General features: G+C 41.8%; 1 protein-coding gene across 1 annotated transcript in view; it reads right to left on the bottom strand.

Moving 5' to 3' along the window:
* The window catches only part of LOC140916619 (coagulation factor XIII B chain-like), a 148434-nt gene that overhangs the window by 115941 nt on the left and 12614 nt on the right, over positions 1-19879 (bottom strand). Inside the window, exon 6 of the mRNA XM_073358292.1 lies at positions 12389-12547. Within this exon, the coding sequence (XP_073214393.1) occupies positions 12389-12547 (159 nt within the window). The remainder of the gene's footprint in view (positions 1-12388; positions 12548-19879) is intronic.

The following is a 19879-nucleotide window of genomic DNA, read 5'->3' on the forward strand; positions in this document are numbered from 1 at the left end:
CTAGGCACAATGACCAAAATACTAAGGGCCTTATCCTCAGCTCATGTAGATTAGTGTTACTTCACCTGAACACAATGGGGCTATGTCAGTTTACACCAGCTGAGGACAGGGCTCTGAATTTCTCTGGTTTTATTCACTTAATTCAGACACTAATTTTTATAGGTAATATATTTAGTTGTATATCTCGTATTTTGTACCTACCTTTCTCTTTCACACTCTTGATTATCCATATTTGTATTATGGACATACAAAACACCATCAAAATCGATGTTAAAAGATTATTACGATTGCAAAGTAAAGCATTCAAAATACGTACATGCATTACATTAAAATCTTTAATAGCATGATCACACACTATTTTTCCCACAGGACCCCTGCCTCATTCAGTGCACAGACTGGCCAGTGCTCACTGAATGAGATGACTATTCAATATTTCTTTTCATCCTCATCTTTCTATGTTCAGCCCATTGCCTTATTGGCCTCATTACTCACAAATGCTAAAGGCAGGAGGAAGGCACTATGCAGCCCATCCCAAAAAAGTGCCACTAAATGTGAAGCTGCACAGTGTTTTCAGCTGTTAGAAGCAGTCCCAGGGAGATGGGTAAGTGGGCAAATGGCAGTTGATGCTGTCCAAAGCAGACACTTATCACATGGCTCTGCAGTTTAGCACATGGTCATCAAAACCACTATATATTTTCTATATATACAACAAAACTAAGCTAAAAGACTGTTAGGACTACTATATGAAGCATCCCAAAAGTTAAGAAATTCCAAAATTAAGGCTGCCTGTATAACCTTAACTTTGCCCCCTGTGTTTATACATTATGACTGGCCTTTAATGCATAATCATACTGTATTTTTTCTAGAGCAACCCGGCCTCATTCAGAGTGAAAGCTGAACAATGAATGAGGCAGTTGTTTAATACTAATTTTTGCTCACAGTGTTCAATGTGAGCTCTGTTTCATTCACTACACATTCTGCAGTGGTCTTGCGCACCCCGACTCATGCAGTAAAAAAACTTCTCGTTCACCATCTAATCTACTCACTGAAGCAGAAATTCATCCAGGCACAGAGAAGCAACACAAGGTCTATGCACCATTTATGCCTTACCTTGTGCTGGCCCTCTGAACAGCAATGAATTCACCCTGAATGAGGCAAGAGCCCTGTGGAAAATACAGTATACCATCATTTAAGTGATGCCTCTAGAGGGTGATGCCTCATGAGTGATTATCTCTAATGTAAGGGGCAGGTATCACATTCTGTCTTATTATATGTGTGTGTGTATATATATATACACACATGTATTTTAACATTTAGAAATACCTCTTTTATTTTCCTTGTCAGCAATGTCAATTTTATAGTTGTAGTGAGAAATACTTTTAATCTATATCTTGATGAAGATAATGGGTCTGATACTCCACTCTCTTGCATCTTACAAAACACTTTCTACCCTGCAGAGAGAGAGACTACAAAGCAGAATGGGCATGTTTTGCAGTGACTTACTACAGAGCAGGTAAATGGCTGCGCAAGATGAAGGACACTGAAAAATCAGGCTCTATCATTTTCATTTTTTCTGGTTTTTCTTTAGCACCGTGTAGCCTCACAAAACAGCAATTGGAGACCAAAAATCGGCTTCTGTCCAGTGGCCGAAGACATGCACAGCTGATTCAGAGTGACCACACACTGGAATTTATGTGCAGTGAAGGATATACCCTCACCACCCCTTCAGTCAGGAAGTGTGTTAATGGGCACATGGACTTGCCTTCATGTATCTGTGGTAAATCTGCACTGTATTTTGATAATTCAGTTTTTCAGTTTTATTTGCTCTCTTGTGTACAGTCAATTAGGTGCATGTAGTGTGCTTAGTGTTCTGGACTGTGACACCTGTACTATTCTGTCTTACAGCTAGAAATGGCAGAAATATCATGTGGCTTTTCTTACTTTTGCTTTTAGAAAAAGACTCTTTTTTTGAGGCCTGGATGCTTGAAAAGTTTTTATTCTACATTTGAAAAACTACCTGAAAATCCCCCTTCGATTAATTACAAAGTTGCTGTCAGGAATAACTACTGCCTGTGAAAACTTAGAAGAGAGGAGTGGGTCAAAACAATACTTATAATTGAATTCTGTCTGAATGAAACAGTGTCATAAGTATGCACAGTACTTTACAGAGCTCAAACAAGGACAAGGTCCCTTCTCCAACGAGCTTACAGTCAAATTCAGACCATCACAATGCACAGGATAGCACTTCTGGTACCAGGACAGTAGGCTCAGAGATATTGGTCGTTAAAATGATGTAGAAAGTAACAGTGGAAGAGGTGAATTCTAAAGAGGGGGTCTGAAGTAGAGGATCCTTTTTGCACAGAGTGGGCGGCTTTCCCACTGTAGGGAGTATATTGATAGGAGGTGCAAAGTCACAAGAAGCTCACACTTCAATCACAATATAATTGCCAATCACACCTTCCTGGCACTCATGACTCATGCAGGTGGGTGAGAAAGGGTTAAAAAAATATTCAGGGGGTTAGAATTTTGGTCTTGAGCCTCGTTCTTTGCTCCAGGCTCTAAGGGGCATGGTGGGCTGTGGAGTCAGCATGTTTAGCTCTTGGTTAGGATCTCGGCAGGAGGGAGCAACTTGTGTTTCTCTGTAGCAAATCTTCATACTCTGAGTCTGAGTCAGTGATAAGTGGGTGAATAATGACTAAATTTATAATGGTAAATTTATATGTAACTATGGGAAAACCTACCAAGAAGGTGAGGACATTTCATGTGTGTGTGCTCATGAATATAGTCCTGAAAATCTGCACACCAAAGTTATATGCACAAAGAATGACTGGTCGCCTTCTCCAAGATGCATCCATAACAGTAAGCAGCATTTATGTTCTATTGTGTTCCTGTTTAAAAACTCGAGACATGTTACTATCTTGATCTGCCTAAGATAAACACCAAAATACCAATTCTAGCAGGTGACTCGTCATGGCAATGTACATTTCTGACGTGAGCAACTGTGCGATCATATTGCTGTGATATTCACCCTTCCTCACCCAGTCCGTCCCTGCTGTTTGTCATCCCCCCTCATTGTGTTGTATCTAATACAGTAACTCCTCGCTTAACATTGTAGTTAAGTTCCTGAAAAATGCGACTGTCATAAACATACAGCTAAGGGTAGCCTAGAATTCCTCCTTACCTGTAAGGGGTTAAGAAGCTCAAATAACCTGGTTGTCACCTGACCAAAAGGACCAATGTGGAAAGAAGATACTTTCAAATCTGGGAAGGGGGGGGAGGCTTTGTTTGTGCTCTTTGTTTGTATGTTCTCTGGGGGGAAGCAGAGAAGCATCAGGTCAGAAAACTACTTCTCCTAAAATCATCTTAACATGAGTCTCAATATTGCAAAAAGAGTAAGTAAATAATGCAAGGCGCGTTACCTTACCTTTTGTTTTTAGCTTGTGAATTTTCCCTGTGCTAAGAGGGAGGTTTATCCCTGTTCTTTTTTTTTTTTTAATTTTTGGTAACTTTAAAGTTTTGCCTTGAGGGAATCCTCTGTGTTTTGAATCTGATTACCCTGTGAATTTACCTTCCATCCTGATTTTACAGAGGTGCTTCTTTTACTTTTTTTTTTCCTTTATAATAATGTTCTGGTTTTTTAAGAATCCGATTTACCTATTTGGTTGGTATATTATTCTTAAGCCACCCCAGGAGAGGGAGTGAAGGGGCTTGGAGGGATATTTTAGGGAACAGGAACTCCAAGTGGTCCTTTTCCTGAATCTTTGTCTAACTCACTTGGTGGTGGCAGAAGTACCCATCCAAAGACAAGGAAGGATTTGTGCCTTGGGGAAGTTTTTAACCTAAGCTGGTAGAAATATGCTTGGGGGTCTTTCATGTGGGTCCCCACATCTGTACCCTCGAGTTCAAAGTGGGGAGGGAACCATGACAGTGACTTTAAGTGAAACAATGTTAAGTGAATCCAATTTCCCCATAAGAAGTAATGTACATAGTGTGGGGTTAGGTTCCTCACACTCTACAAGGCAGCACGAATGGAGGAAAGGGAAACAGCATAGCAGACAGAGACAGACACCCTGTATGAGAGAGAGAGATTGCCCCTTTAAGTAGGCTGACCCCACTCTAAGTACACTGCCTTTTTAAGTACAGTAACTCCTCACCTAAAGTCATCCCGGTTAACGTTGTTTTGTTGTTACATTGCTAATCAATTAGAGAACATGCTCATTTAAAGTTGCACAATGCTCCCTTATAACGTTGTTTGGCAGCCACCTGCTTTGTTCACTGCTTGCAGGAAGAGCAGCCTGCTGGAGCGATCTGGTGGGGGATTGGAACCAGGGTGGACTGGCAGCCCCCATATCAGCTCGCCGCTCCCCTAAGTTCCCTGTGCGGCAGCTGCCCAGCAGGCTATCACCCGCCTGCAGTTCAGCTGTCCCTCCCCCCATTGCCATGTGTGGCTCCTGCCCTCTGCCTTGGAGCTGCTCCCCGGAGCCTCCCGCTTGCTGTACAGGAGGGGGAAGACGGGGGACTAATGTCAGGGTGTCCCCTTCCCCTCTGCTCCTGCTCCCCACTTACCCCATCTCCATGGGGGGGGGGGGGTGACACGACAGGGCTCAGGACTGAGGGAGCTTCCTGGGGAGGGGATGGAGGAGTCAGACTGGGAAACAAAAGATTCCCGCTATATGTAAATTCTATTTAAGGCTGGTGAGTGAGTTAATCAAGGTCACTGGTTCTTTACTGAATCCCTGCCCAGGATGACTGCTGGAAACACTTAAGACTGATCTGGGGAGAAGAATGGGGATCCAGGCTGAGAAAGGTCAGCCTATGACGGGTATACCTGGAGATTTGAGCTGCAAGCGGTGCAGTTTACCTTCAAGAAACTCTGCAGCCTGCATAAAACAACATTTAGGGTGAGAAATTAATTTTTGTAGCCAATTTCTTTTATGTTATCGAGCCTAGTCTGCGTGTTTTGTTTTATTTGCTCAGTAATCTGCTTTGATCTGTTTGCTATCCCTTATAATCACTTTAAATTTACCTTTTTAGTAAATAAACTTCTTTTTTGTTTATTTAAAAACCCAGTTTATGCAATTCATGAGGGAGGGGCAAAAAGCTGTGCGTTGAGCAGGGGGTGTGGGGTGTGATTTTTATGAGTGTGTGCTGTACAGATCTCTCTATACAGTGCAAGACAATATTATTTTGGGCTTACACCACAAAGGAAGTTTGCACGTGAGTGCTGGGTAGATCCCCGAGCTGAATCCGCCCTCACAGAGCTGATTTCAGGCTGTGTCTGCAGTTGGGTGTGGCCACACTTGTGTGTGCTAGAGAAGGCTTGAGGGCCTGGAACAGCAAGGACAGAGTTAGGAAGCCCAGGTTGGTGGAATGGGTGGGCTCAGTGGGACCCAAATATATCAGGGGGTACCCCAGAAAGGGGGGGTCTAACCATCACACCCAGCTGTGCCAAAACTACTGGTTTTCTGCATACAAAAGCCAGAGCTGGCATTGGGGGGGAGCAAGCAGGGCAATCGCCTGGGCCCCATGCCACAGGGCCCCTCATGAAGCTAAGCTGCTCAGGCTGTGGCTTCAACCCTGGATGACAGGGCTCAGGGCCCCAGGCTTCAGCTCCATGCAGTGGGTCTTTGGCTTTGTGCCCCAGACTCCAGCAAGTCTAACACTAGCCCTGCTTGAAGGACCCCCTGAAACGTGCTTGCAGCACCCCCGACCCCCCCCCCCCCCCGCCCCGCAGGGGGACCCAGACTCCTGGTTGAGAACCCCTGACCAAGATAACAAATGCTGATAGGAAAAAATGCAAAAGGGAACCAGAAAGACTAATGTAGTCCAAACAATATGCCCTGCCCCATGAAACATGATCTCCTGAAATCAGCCGGGCTGGGGAAGGACAGGACTTCTCCTTCCCCTGCATGGCTGTTAAGGAGAGAGATCAGACCCACCTCCACAGGCAGCGCAGAAGTGAGGGTGATACACCCTCACTTCTGCACTGCAGCAGCCCCAGAGCTGAGCTCCAGACTGCCACCCCACATGGCTCCTGCTGGAGCTGAGGGCACCCGGGCTCCAGACAGGACTTGGGGCTTTCACCCCCTGGAACTCCTGCCTGGGCTCAGGGACCTGGGCTGGGGGCTGCCATCTCTCGTAGCTCCAGTCCCTGCAGCTCCTGCCCGGGCTCAAGATTGCTGGCCCCCACCACCACCTCCCCCTGGCTCCAGCTGGGGCTTGGGGCAGCCGGGCTCTGGGCTGCTGTCCCTGATAACTCCTGCTGGGCGCCAGGGCACCCAGGCTCAGGGCTTCTGCCGCCCCACCAGCTCCTGCTGGAGCTCAGAGCTTCCACCCTGTGGCTCCTGCCAGGCCTGGGGCACCCATTTTTCAAATTGTCCAGGGCATGGGCAACCTCCCTACTACAGAGGGTGTGTGTGTGAGAGAGAGAGAGGCGCTCACGTTTTATGGAGATTTATCTTTCTGTTTTGTTAAGGACAATTAATGCAAAAACTTCTGTGTACCTGTTTATAGCCATTCATGTGTCCTGCCACCAGAGGGTTATGGACAGTGTAATGACTGTGCACATGCCCTGACGGGACTGACCAATACATTCATATCTGTACTTCAGAGACAAGGAAAGCTCACCAAATGTATGCAAAGTTGTTAGCAGCTTCTTGACTTCATTATTGTTTATTTGATAACTAATCTTCCCCTTATGCTTTCCCCTTTCCCTGCTTTGCACAGTGTATTTTGCATGATCCCTAACTGGTTGATTCCTTCCAGGAGAATTTTGTATAGGTCTTGTATTGCAGACTGTCATTGAACTCAGTGTCACAACATTTTCCACCTGCCTGCTTGAAGCTCTTCTCAAAGCAATTCCACTGCTTAATTATATCTGACACTATTGTCAGGGAATAGACAATGCCAAACTGAAGCCAGTATGCCTGTCACTGACAGGACCAGAATCTGTTCAACCTTGTATTTAGCTGTGACACTGAGTACCTTCCCCAGAACTGAGGAAGAGCTCATTGTGGCTCAAAAGCTTCCCTCTCTCTCTCCCCCTCCAATAGAACTTGGTCTAATAAAAGATATTACCTCACGCACCTCATCTTGCGGAGATCCAGACCAAGGGTCCATCTAGTCCAGTATCCGGTCTTCCAACAGTGCCCAATACCAAGTTCTTCAGAGGGAATGAACAGAACAGGTAATCATCTAGTAACCGATCCCTTGCAGCCTGTTCCTAGCTTCTGGCAAATAGAGACTAGGCATACTTCAGAGCATGGTTTTGCATCTGTGCCCATCCTGGCTAATAGCAATTGGTGGCCTTATCCTCCATGAATTTATCAAGTTCCTTTTTGAACCCTGTTATAATCTTAGTCTTTACAACATCCTCTGGCAAACAGTTCCACAGGTTGACCCCGTGTGTGTCTGTGTGTGTGTTGTATGAAGAAATACTTCCTTTTTTCTTGTTTGTTCTAAACCTGCTTCCTATTAATTTCATTTGGTGACCCCTAGTTCTTGTGTTATGAGGAGGAATAAAGAATACTCCACACCAGTCATTATTGTGTAGATCTCAATCATATCCCCCCCTTAGTTGTTTCTTTTCCAAGCCGAAAAGTCCTGGTTTTACAAATCTCTCCTCATATGGAAGCTGTTCCATATCCTGAATCATTTTTGTTACCCCTTTCTGTACCTTTTCCAATTCCAATATATATATATTTTTAGATGGGGTGACCAGATCTGCATCAAATGTGGGTGTACCATAGATTTAAATAGAGGCAATATGGTATTTTCTGTCTTATCTATCCCTTTTCTTATGATTCCCCACATTCCATTATCTTTATTGATTGCCGCTGCACATTGAGTGGATGTTGAGAACTATCCACAATGACTCCAAGATCTTTCTTGAGTGGTAACAGCTAATTTAGACCCCATCATTTTATGTGTAGGTGGGATTATGTTTTCCAATGTGCATTACTTTGCATTTATCAACATTCAGTTCCATCTGCCATTTTGTTGCCCAGTCACCCAGGTTTCTGAGACTCTCTCAGATGTGGGAGTCCCAAGCTGAAGTCCCCGTTCTAATGAATTTTTTAGTTAGTTGGGCAGACAAAGTGGAACAGCTACAATTGGAGACTTGAGAAAGACATATACCAGAATAACCGATTGCCTAGTAGTTAGTGAATCATCTGCATGACCTGACTTCAAGTCCCTGCTCCGCACCAAGCTTTGGACTTAGATCTCTACCTGTGTGTGCACGTGTGTATGCACACACACCGTAGGGTACAATGGCACCATCACCTAGTGGTGTGTATTTTATGAGAAAGAGCTGACCTGACTTAGGTGCTTAACTCCAGGAAAGCGTTCACAACTGTGTATCCTGAGTGGAGAAAAGTGCTCTCAACTGCCACTGAGGGTTAAGGCTTAGGCCACAGCCTTGTCCTTGGCATTCCCTACTGTCTAGCTTAGGTGCCCTCTTGCTTAACCTCCTGGCTTTTGTGAATCCCAGTCTAAAGATATATACATTTGAGGTGTGGCGCCCAGCTCCTATGTATGTACCCACACTAACTCAGTCCAACCTAGCACCTAAAAGTAGCCGGTGGTGCTGCAGCACGGGCAATAGCTTGGGCTCGCCCCCCCAGGTAGGTAGCGGAGAGTCTGGTGGGGTTGTACGCACGGAAGCTAGGCCAAGCTGGTGCTGGTGCCTGTGCAGGGCAGGTATGTCTATAGAAGCGGGGAATCCCACCTCCAAGCTCAAACATAGATGTACCCTAGGGTGACTGACTCTCCCCATGCATTGAATAGGGAGCCTGGGTGACTAAATTTGGACTGTGGATCCACTAGGAGAATCAGTAACATAAGTGCTACAGGCAGTCTTGCAATAATGTGAAAAACTTCAACATTCACATAATTTTGGGGAAAATACATGACCAGGTTTTTTTTTTCAGCTTTTATAGTGACGTGTGCTTATTTGTGTATGCCACAGGTCCAGAACTTGATCCATTCCCTACATATAGCATCCCCTCAATATTCACTTTACCTTCATTTATTTGTCTGTGTGGATTCTGATAATGATTCATCTCTGTCACAGCACTAGTCTAATTTCCAGTTTATTGCATACAGTGGAAAATAGGAATAGAGAATTTATTCACACACTGCCAAATGCATGTATCATGTTGCTATTTAAATTAGCTGCAGGCTTTCATCTTTGTCTCCATTTTTCTACAAATCCTAAGATTCCTTCCCTCTTTACTTCAGATTATAGTGTTAATAAAAAAAAAACCCAAAAAAGTACAAATAACAAACTTTTTAAGAGTGGTAAATGAAACACACAAATCTTTAGTTTTATAAAGGAAAAATAATTAAGACACTATGAGTTTAAACTTTAACCAGAGAAGTCAATGTTTTCTGTACAACTGTGCTAGATGACAGGATCATTTTTTGGTTGCATGGACTAAAACGTTTGGAAAAATGATCACCAACAGTGAATACCAATGGGCAGAATTCAAAAAAGCCTCCATGCGTATCCCAAACTTTCTGGTGTGGTGATTGGGCTAAAAATCTCTCAAGATTAAGGTTTCTAATGAGACTTCCTGGAGTTCCTGATTTGGGCCAGAGGGAAACACCACTGCTTTCTGTTTCAGCAAGCAGGAAGTGTGTAATTCAGGATGTGCAGATGTGTACAATTTCGCTTAAAGTTTCCTTTTCCAAATAGCATAAAAAGCTGTAGTTTGATCTGAGTTTGAACTTATTTTCCCATCTGTTATTATTTTATGAGTGTATATTTTAAACCATTGTGACCAACGATAAAAAAAGGGACTGAACTGATACATGTAATCAATTTAAGCTAAAATACTGACAAAGGACATAATGTGTGAACACTACAAATAACCGGTCAAAGGATTTTGATCCTCAGATCTGAGTTAAAATTATCTGCTTGGTGCTTCATTTTATTCATCCTGAAGTATCTGTCAGAGAGAGAACAAACAGCAGAAAATCAGTTTAGTAGATGTCAATTTTTTTAAAACAAATATTATGTACAAATCCCCTATGGATTGCACTGGATCAGACTATTGATTTCAACAGAATGGCATAAAACTCATACTGGATGGCTTTAATATTTTTTGGAAAGGAAATGGGAACAAACTCCATCAAATGTTGTTGCAGTTACCCCTGAACAGCAGTGGTTGCAGTTACCCCTGAACAGCAGTGGTTCAACTACTTTTCATATTAAAAACTATGACTTATTTTAAAGTGGAACTTAAAAGTAGCACAGAAAACCATACATTGATTTACTACATATTACTGTATTTTATCAGTATCCATGGTGTAGTTATTAGCATTTGAAAGTGATGGAATTTTTGGAACAGGGATCTTGAACCTGTTTCGTTCCACTGCTTCTTATCAGCTGCTTCCAGCCAGCCTTCTTCATACGTATGCAAGAATTATTTGCTTCTGTTCCCATAATGCTATAAAGGTGATGTCATTTCTCACACCAGTTTACAAAAGGTGATGTGGGAATTGCCACAATGATATAGTTATCCTAATAAGGGAAGAAGATCAGCAATTATGATTCTTCTTTATCAGAAGACAGGAGAACTAGAACAATGTAAGACAATAGATTTTTTTTCCATCAATAGTATTGTTGTACTGGAGATACAGTAGGTTGCAGTAAGCAGGTCTGATCTATGGGCAGTCACAGACCTCAGTGAAACTGATGGGCATGAAACTCATCTTTCATTCAGGCGAAATGAGGAAACAGTTACATGCCCCTTTGTCTAGTGATAGCTGGCACAGTGGAAACCACTGCCCATGGACTAGACCATATGCAAGGCCTGAGAAAAGGCTAGAGCAATTCTGGTTGAGTGGTTTCTCTAGGGATTGACAATAGGAGGGCCAGGGATTAAAAGAGGGATGGAGGAAGGGAGTGTGTGCGCGCACGTGTGCATGTGTGAGTGTGCCAGAAAGCTATGGAGAGACAGCAATAGAAGTACTGGTAGCATGGCCCTGACAGAAAAGATCTTTTTGGTCAGATGGGTGAATATAAAGGTAGGCTTGGAATTATGAGCAAGGAAACTGCTTCCTGTTGTCTGATCCAACCATTCAGAGAAACAGGACTTTGTGTCCATTCTTTGTAAATAAAAAAGGCTGTATCATGGAACTACTTGACACAACACCAATTTTTTTCCTTCCAACATAAAAAAAGGTGGAAGACCCTGAATACTGGCGAAAGGCTTAGGCTAAAAAGCACAAAGTCAAAGATGGCCAAAAGGAATTAAAACAGCACCTAAAACAGGAGCTGGAGACTTTGCAAAAGATGTTGAAGCAACAGTGGGAGGTTTACCAGAAAGGACTGAGAGATGACATGCAGTCTAAGGACGTGGCTACACTAGCAGTTATGTTGCTAAGATTTTGTTGCTCAGGGGTGTGGAAAAAATACTCCTCGACCAACAGAATTTTTGTCATCATAAGCGCATTCATGCACAGCGTGATGTCAACAAGAGATCTCACTGCGCTGGTTTGATTATATCAACAGGAGAGCTCTCTTCCATCGGCATAACAAGGCTACACGAGCCCTCTGACACCGGCACAGCTGTATTGGTACAACTGTGCCGCTGTCAGCTTGTAAGTATAGACATGGCCTAAATCTTTCTTCAGGCAGCAGCTACAAAGTATCTGGGCAGACTGAGAAGGCCAGCTGCAACACTCCCACTCTGGACCAACAAGGCAGATAAATGAGGTGACAAGCAAACTGACTCCCATGGATCAGAAGGTTTCAGAGTGGTAGCCATATTAGTCTGTATCAGTAAAAACAATGAAGTCCTTGTGGCACCTTAGAGATGAACAAATTTATTTGGGCATAGGGAGTTCCCGGCCAATGGGAGCTGCAGAGGCAGCGCTTGGGGTAGGGGCAGTGTGCAGAGCCCCCTGGCTGCCCCTAGGCATAGGAGCCTGAGGGGGGATATATCATCTGCTTCCCAGGAGCAGCACTGAGGCTAGCAGGGAGTCTGCCAGCCCCGCTATACGGTGCCGTCAACTGGACAGTCAATAGCCAAGCTGCCAGACTGGACAACTGGATAGTCAGGACAACTGTCCAGACTGGACAACTGGATAGTCAATAGCCAAGCTGCCAGAATCCCTTTTCGACCAGATGTTCTGGTCAAAAAGCCCCATACCTGGTCACCCTACGTACAAGCAGGGGTGATGAACAGCCGGCAGGGGCTGGGTGACAAATTTGGAATACAATTGCACAGTTACTCAGGTCAGAAATGTGCATTGTTGTGACAAGTCACCTGCTAGGATTGATATTTTTGTATTTATTTCAGGCAGATGATTCTAGTAATATGTCTACAAGTTTTTTAACCAGCTGCTCAATAGAACATGACTGTTGCTTACTGTTAGGAGGTACATCTTGGAGTAGGTGACCAGCCATTCTTTGTGCATGTAACTTTGGCCTGCAGATTTTCGGGAAAACACACATATGAAATTTCATCACGTTCTTTGTAGGTGGTCCAATAGTTAAATATAAATTTACCATTTTCCAAATGACCAGGAGAACACTTTTCTAAAGAAAAAAAAAGATTAAGTTCAGTTAGCAAATGGAAATCAGACATTTAACAAAGAAAAAACAAACCAAAACAAATTACCCTTTTCAAAACTAGCTATTTATTTGAAAAAAAAATCTTTCAAATAAGACCTTCTTGCTGCATAGTACTGTAGTACTTTATACTGAAGACCTTTATTTTCAAACGTGAATCAAAGAGCTTGATTTTTTCCACTGGCCTGAACCTTATGATATCAACTGTGCACAGCTGTAAACAATTACACAAGATGCAAGGCAGTGAAGAATCAGGTCACATGGGCCAGATTCTCAATTGGTGCAAAACAGCAAGCTCCATCAACCTCATTGGAACTACACTGATTTACACCAGCCAAAAAATCTTGCCCAATATGTTTAAGTAGTGGCGTCTGCACACATTCATTTACAGCAGCGGACATTATCAATCATATTATGCCCTCAAGGTATTTTATTGACAGGTATCACTATGATGTTCATTGAATCTGATTATTAAAACAAAAAGCATCTTTACAGAATCCAAATGATACAGGTACTGAAACACCAACATGTAGGGAAATAGATACCATTGCTGTTGATTCAGTTTGTGTTCAGGCTCAGGCCCTAGCTGAAAAGTTCCATTAATACAAAATAAAAACCAAAGTCAGGTGTAATGGGATTGTTTAAATCATGCCATTGTAAAGGAAATCATATAATCAGCCCAGGATAAACAAGGTGACAGGAGAAGGCCGACAGCCAAAGGAAGTCTCTCTTACTTTCCTTCTCCCCATGCTCAGTCACTGGACTACCGTGATGAAGTGTAAAGGTAACTGTGTTAAGCCCTCCAAACTAAATTCATGTTTGTTTCATGCAGCAGATTGAAATGTATTATTCAGACAGGTTTGGGTTTGGGCTCTTGTTAGGGTTGCCAATTTTGGTTGGTCATATTCCTGGAGGTTTCATCAGATGACATACTCTTCAATTAAAAATTAATCTTTAATTCCTATAGACTCCATGGCAATCCTGGAGGGCAACCCTGGCTCTTATTCCTGCCACATTATGAGACCTGATTTTTTTTTCTTCCCTTCCCAATATTATCTAGCAGCATAACATGGTGCTCTTGGCCAGTGGCATTTTTCCCTTTCATCTGAGCTCTCTGGGAGATCTACCATTTCCCACTCATTAGTTATCACCTAAGGATCAAACTCTGAACCTGGTGAACTCAATGGCAGTTTTGGCATTGATCTCAGTGGAGGCAGGATTTTCCCTGAAGGCCTTAAGGCCTCATGGTAAATTACTGTGGATCCCATTACCACTAACTCAGATTAAGCCAGGAGTTTTGCTACAGAGCAAGTTGCTCCCTCCTGCCAAGGGCTAAAGATGCTGCCTTCACAGCTCACTAAGCCTCTGACAGCCTAGGAGCAAAGAACAAGGTTTGGTATCAAAATTCTGATTCCCTGAATATTTTTTAACTTTTTTCCACCCACTTCCATGAGCTATGAATGCCAGGAAAGTGAGACTGGCAATTCCAGTATGATTGAACTTGTGGAGTACTTGTAACTTTGCATTTTCTGTCAGGACACTGCCTATACTCGGAAAGCCTCCCACTGTGTTTACCAACTGTCCTTCTGCTTCAGATCCCTCATTAAAAATAATTTGCCATAAGAGTCTCTGTCTTTTGACCTTGTACTAGAATTGTCACCCTGTGTAATATGTTGGTCTGAATTCAACTGCAAGGTGTTTGGAAAAAGTAACTGTTCTTTTTTGTGCTTTGTGGAAGTCCTATGCACATTCATAGCACTATTTTATTCACAACTCCACACTCAAGGTTGTGATGAAAATATTTCCATTACAAGCATTGTTTGAACCCACTCCTCTCTTTTTACTTTTCATGGGAAGTAGCTTTTTCAAGGAGAAATTTTATAACTAACATAAGGCGGGTTCCCTGTCCTCCTCCCACTCTTCAAGAGTGGGATAAACATTTTCAAACACCTAGATCTAAAAAGTGAGCCCTTTGTTAAAAGTAAAAATAAATAAATATATAAATAAATTAAATCAAATAAAAAACACACAAAACCCCTTCACAATATTCCTGCCACTTCTAACTTGAAAATAAAACAAGCTACAAACTGAAAAATTCATACATAGGCAGATATTTATACATCCTCATGCCTACTTGTTAGAATTTCAGTTTTCATACTAATATGTCATTGATTGTGTTCACACCAACCAGACGACCCTGGGCTTCAGAGCCCAAGCTCCAGACTCAGCTGTAATCTCTATACAGGTATCTTTACTGTGGCAGTGCAACCTCTGCAAGCCCAAATCTCTTGCTACAAACTTGGAGATTCTCTGCCAGGGACTGTGTAGACGTACCTTTTGAGGGGACATGAAAACAGCTGGTCAGACAATAGGACATTCACAGGTGCTCCTTGAAAAATTATGCATAATAGATGGATAAGACTCATAGATTACAGTTTTCTTCAACTGGCATTCAACATTTTCCACTTAAAATAGAAAGAATCTGGCTTTGTGCACTAATCTAGCTAATGCCCAGGCTTTCTCAAAGACTTTGTGGACTCTTAGGATTCTCTGCCTCTCCAGCTCTGCTCCCCAACCTCTCATTACCCCAATTAGTTACCCCTCCCACCAGAATCAGTCTCCGGCTACCCAGACTATATACATCATGTGTGTGTGTGTGTGTGTTTCAAAAGGTTGATTGAGAATATTTGACCTGGTAGAGTAAGGGTGTGCCCGGAGTCGGGGAACAAGATTTCTTTTGTTTCAGATTGTAATAGCATATTCAACATTTCAAAATGTCCCTAATGACCTTTCCCAACCCTTCTGGGGGGAGGGGGGTGGTCATGACCCTCTGGTTGAGAAACCCTGGCCTAGTAGTTAGAGCACAGAGGCTGGACTGGAGAGTGAGGAGTAAGGGGGATGCAGCCCCAAGCCTCTCCTTTCCTGGGGGGCTGCTAATCCTTGAAATATACATTATAAAAGGGAGATTTTGATCATACTTGTGCTAATACTAAAAAGAAAAGAACAAAAAGACTAATTTATGCACCCTGCTGCTATTGATTTTGTCCCAATTTCTTAAGCTTTCACAGTTAAAGTTTAATTAATGTTTTTAGACTTTGAATTGTTGGTAATGAGGGTGTGAATTAGCGGTGTTAATTGTCATTGCTGGTGCTAATGACAGAACTGCAGTATTGTTTTAACCTTGCATAAACAAGGTGTCCAGCTGACCATTTCAAAGCAGAGCAGCAAAAAGGAAAGCTAAGTTAGAAAGAGAATATTGTAAGCAAGTTACCCAAACTTGCTAACTATTTTCTGTTAGTACTGCTTCAGAATTATCTCCCATGATGGTGGATCATCTCTCTTAGAAAATGATAATCAAAGCAAAGATATGAGTATGAACTTGTTCCCTCAGGAGACTTCAGAAGAAAAGGCAAGCATTCCTGAAATCAAGGATAAAACTAATGATGAAAGAGATGACCCACTTTTTCTAACACCTGTCCATACAGAAGGTAGAATGAATAGTAGTGATAAAGAGGATGATGTTGCTGGTAGCATTGAACAAAATCTGGCTAAATTTGATAATGGAAGAGTTTTGTACTACATGTATTGAGAAAGGACTGTTCTATTTTCAGAATCGCAATGACAAAGTTATAGTTTCTGAGTCTCAATACAAATGTCAGAAATGGTATCTTTCATCTCTTCTTTTTAAATGAAAACTACCAAATGGAGAGCATCATCAGAGGCATTGGTTGAAGCATTCTAAATCCACAGAAGCAGTATTCTGTTTTATGTGAAAACTCTTCATTGCCTAATAATCTTAGCACCTTCATAACCCCAGGCTTTTCCAACTGAAAAAAGCAGAGGAGAAGACTTGCTCTCATGAAAACAGTGTGGAACATTGCGACGCCATAGCTGCATGGCTAGCATGTTCACAAGGCAAGAATCACATTGATAGGGAGAGGGTACAGCTGCGTCTAACACAAACTGCTTACTGGGAAGACATTTTAAGGCATATCATGACAGTTATTAAGCTTCTTGCTGAACGTGGTTTAGCAGTTAGAGGAACGGAGGAAGTTATTGGCTTTCCTCAGAATGGAAATTATCTAGATATTCTTGAAGCCATCATCAAATTTGACCAGTTTGTAAGACAGCATATTAAACACTGTGGAAACAAAGAGAAAGGTCACCCATCCTACTTGTCGAAAACAAACTGTGATGAGTTCATTGGGCTATTGGGACATGAGGTTTTGGAATTCATTGTAACTGAAGTCAAACAGGCAAAATACTACTTTTTGATAGTAGATTCAACTCCTGATATTGCCCATGAAAATCAGTTCTCTGTCATTTTATGCTACTACTTACGTGGCGCCATAAGAGAGGATTTAATTGGGTTTATACCAACTGAAAGCCAGATGGGCAAGTTGCTCTTTGAGATCATGAACAGTTTATTGGATGCAAATGACAGTGCTATTGAAACCTCCAGAGATCAGTCATACAATAACACAAGTAACATGTCTGAAAAGTATGAAGATTTTCAAGCTTATATCAAAAAAGAGTAAACCCACTAGCTGTGTACGTGCCATGCACAGCTCTTCTCTGAACTTAGCTGGAACTTGCAGTATTGATTGTTGCATGGAAGCCATAAACATTTCAGTTTTGTTCAGAAAGTATCTTTTTTGTGTCATTGTCCAGGCGATGGAAGCTTCTACGAAACAATCTTATCAAAAGGAAACAAAGACCTCTCCCCTTGTCCTAAAAACCCTGTCAGGTATGAGATGGTCCTGTCATGCTGAATGCTGTAAAACAATTGTAGTGAAATATGAAGGCATTCAAAGTTGTTTGAAAGAAATGATGGACAATGCTGAGGAAAATGGTGAAACTCAGAGGAGAGCACAATTGTACAAGAAAGCGTGCAGCATGGAGACTGCTTTTATTAGTATTTTATGGAATGTTATACAAGAAAGGTTTGACAAAACTAGTGTACAGCTTCAAAAGCCAGGTCTGAATCTTCTTGTTCCTGTCAATTTTCTGACTTTCTTTGCAAACATTTGTCACAAGCTTACAAGTCTCACTTTGATGATTTGAGGAGCAAGCAAAACAATTAGGAGGTTATGCTGATAAGTCCAACCACGAAGTACACAAACATACTCTAAAGCAAAAATTTCCTGATGGCAGAAGTGACACTGCTTTGAGGGAAAGGGAAATTCAAGGTTGACTGCTTTTGTGTTATCCTCCATAAGCTATGTTCAGAACTAAAAAGAAGAAGTTAATGGTATACCAATTATCCACAAGGTTTCGTTTGCTTACATTTCTTGATCAAATAAAGTGACGCGAACTACAGGGGAGATGAAAACATGCACTCACACATTTCTCAGTGCTTACCTGAATGATCTAGAACCTGAGCTTTTCACCAAATGACAAATATCTGAGCAATGTTTTCATGAATATTTACATTGCATTGAGACTGTATTTGACTATACCTATTTTCAGCTGTGAAGCAGAGTGATCATTATCTAAGCTTGCCTTTAAAAATGTTGTCTTCAGTCAACTACGGCAGAAACAAAGTTTAATGCTCTGGCTACTATGTCAATTGAATGAGATTTATTTCAAACACTGTCATTTCAAGATGCAATAACTGAATTTGCAGCACTTAAAATTGGCAAGATGCCTGTCTAAATACACAGCATTTCATTTGACTCTTAATTTTCCATATTTTTATGTTTATCCAGGTAGTTTATTCTGTTCATTGTCTTTGATTTTCTTTTCATGATTATTCAGTAATATACATGAATTGTTGGTTGTCAAAAGCAGGGTACTTTTTTTGCTTTTATTAATAGTGTGTTCATGAAAAGGGGGCCTCCACTTATTAATCTGGCCAATAGGAGAGTTGGGTTTTATTCCTGGCTCTGACACTAACTTGTGTGAATGTTGGCAAGTCATAACACCTTTCTGTGTCTTTCTCTTCCACCTTTTTCCTGTTTTGTTTATTTAGATTGCAAGCTGTCTGAGGGAGGGACTGTTTCTTATTGTGTCAGTACAAAGTGATGGGGATCCAATCTTGGTTATGCCTCAACTCACTACTGGAATACAACCAAACATTATTATTAATTATTATTATTATTAATTTCCAGGAAAAGTAAAAATGATTTCTGTAGAATTTTTGTGTGTGTATATGAAGTACTACACACAATTGTTCATTATGATAGTAATGGTTGATGGTTTTATTTGAAGAACATAATTTTATGACCTTATGTAAGACTGAGAATTAGGCTATGTTTATACATAAGCTATATATCTAATATTTGTCTAGTTAGGGGTATACAGATTATTATTTGTATGATATTGATGTACCATACAATTTTTACAAGAGCCTACATCCCATTGTCACAACTGACTTGTTAAAGTTTCTTTCATTTGTAGTTTTGTATGATTTTGAAAATAACCAGAATTTGGCTAGTCTTTGTACAAATAAGAGGGAAGGTTGTATAGACAGTTATTAGATTAAGTTATTTGATGGATGGCCTGAGACTGCAAAGTGGAATGATATAGAGGAGTCTTCAGCTGGCTAGTTAGCTTTAAATCTGCTTTATATGGCTAGAGGGTTGCAAAGCAGACTTAGCATGTGTCAGGATCACTAGCTGTAGGCCTCCATATTCAGAGCATCTGGCAGTGGCACTCCACCCTCTTTGCACCCAAAGAGCAGCCCTGAAAAAGAGATAACATATGCAGCCTAAAAAGTAATCTCCAGGGCAAGCTGCAAAAGTCTTCTAAGAAACAATATATTCCCACATAGCAGGAGGAGTGTGCATATACGCATGTGCACACAGGGGCAATGGCAGAAAAGAGAAAAGAATCCCTATAGTTCTGTCACTCTCACAGGCAGTTTTCTTACAGCTGAATATCCCAAAGACAAAAGAACCAACTAAGCCCTTCCTCGTGAAGAAAATTTCACAACACAACCTACCCCTCCTCATAGGTCTCTCTCCACACAGGTTATTATTGATCTTTGCTCACCCTTTCTAAATCCACAAGATCCCAGTACCTTCCGCAAACACTCTCGCTCTCAGAGGGATACCAATTCCTACCCTATTCCCTTGTAAGAGAAACAGAAATGCTGGTTAAGGGATCAGCAATAAGGAGAAAGCAAAAAAGGAGGGGAAAAAAAAGAACAAAATACAAACAACCCCTTTGCAAATCCTGCAACTGGTTTATTGAAGGCCTGTTCCAAGTACTGGCTCCTTCTAATGCTTTTGAATCCTTTTAAAGAGACACTCATGTCCTTGGGTGACGGTCTTTGCTGGGGGAGTCAAGGGGCCACAA

This window comes from Lepidochelys kempii, chromosome 8 (assembly GCF_965140265.1).
Source record: "Lepidochelys kempii isolate rLepKem1 chromosome 8, rLepKem1.hap2, whole genome shotgun sequence".
Taxonomy (NCBI): Eukaryota; Metazoa; Chordata; order Testudines; family Cheloniidae; genus Lepidochelys; species Lepidochelys kempii.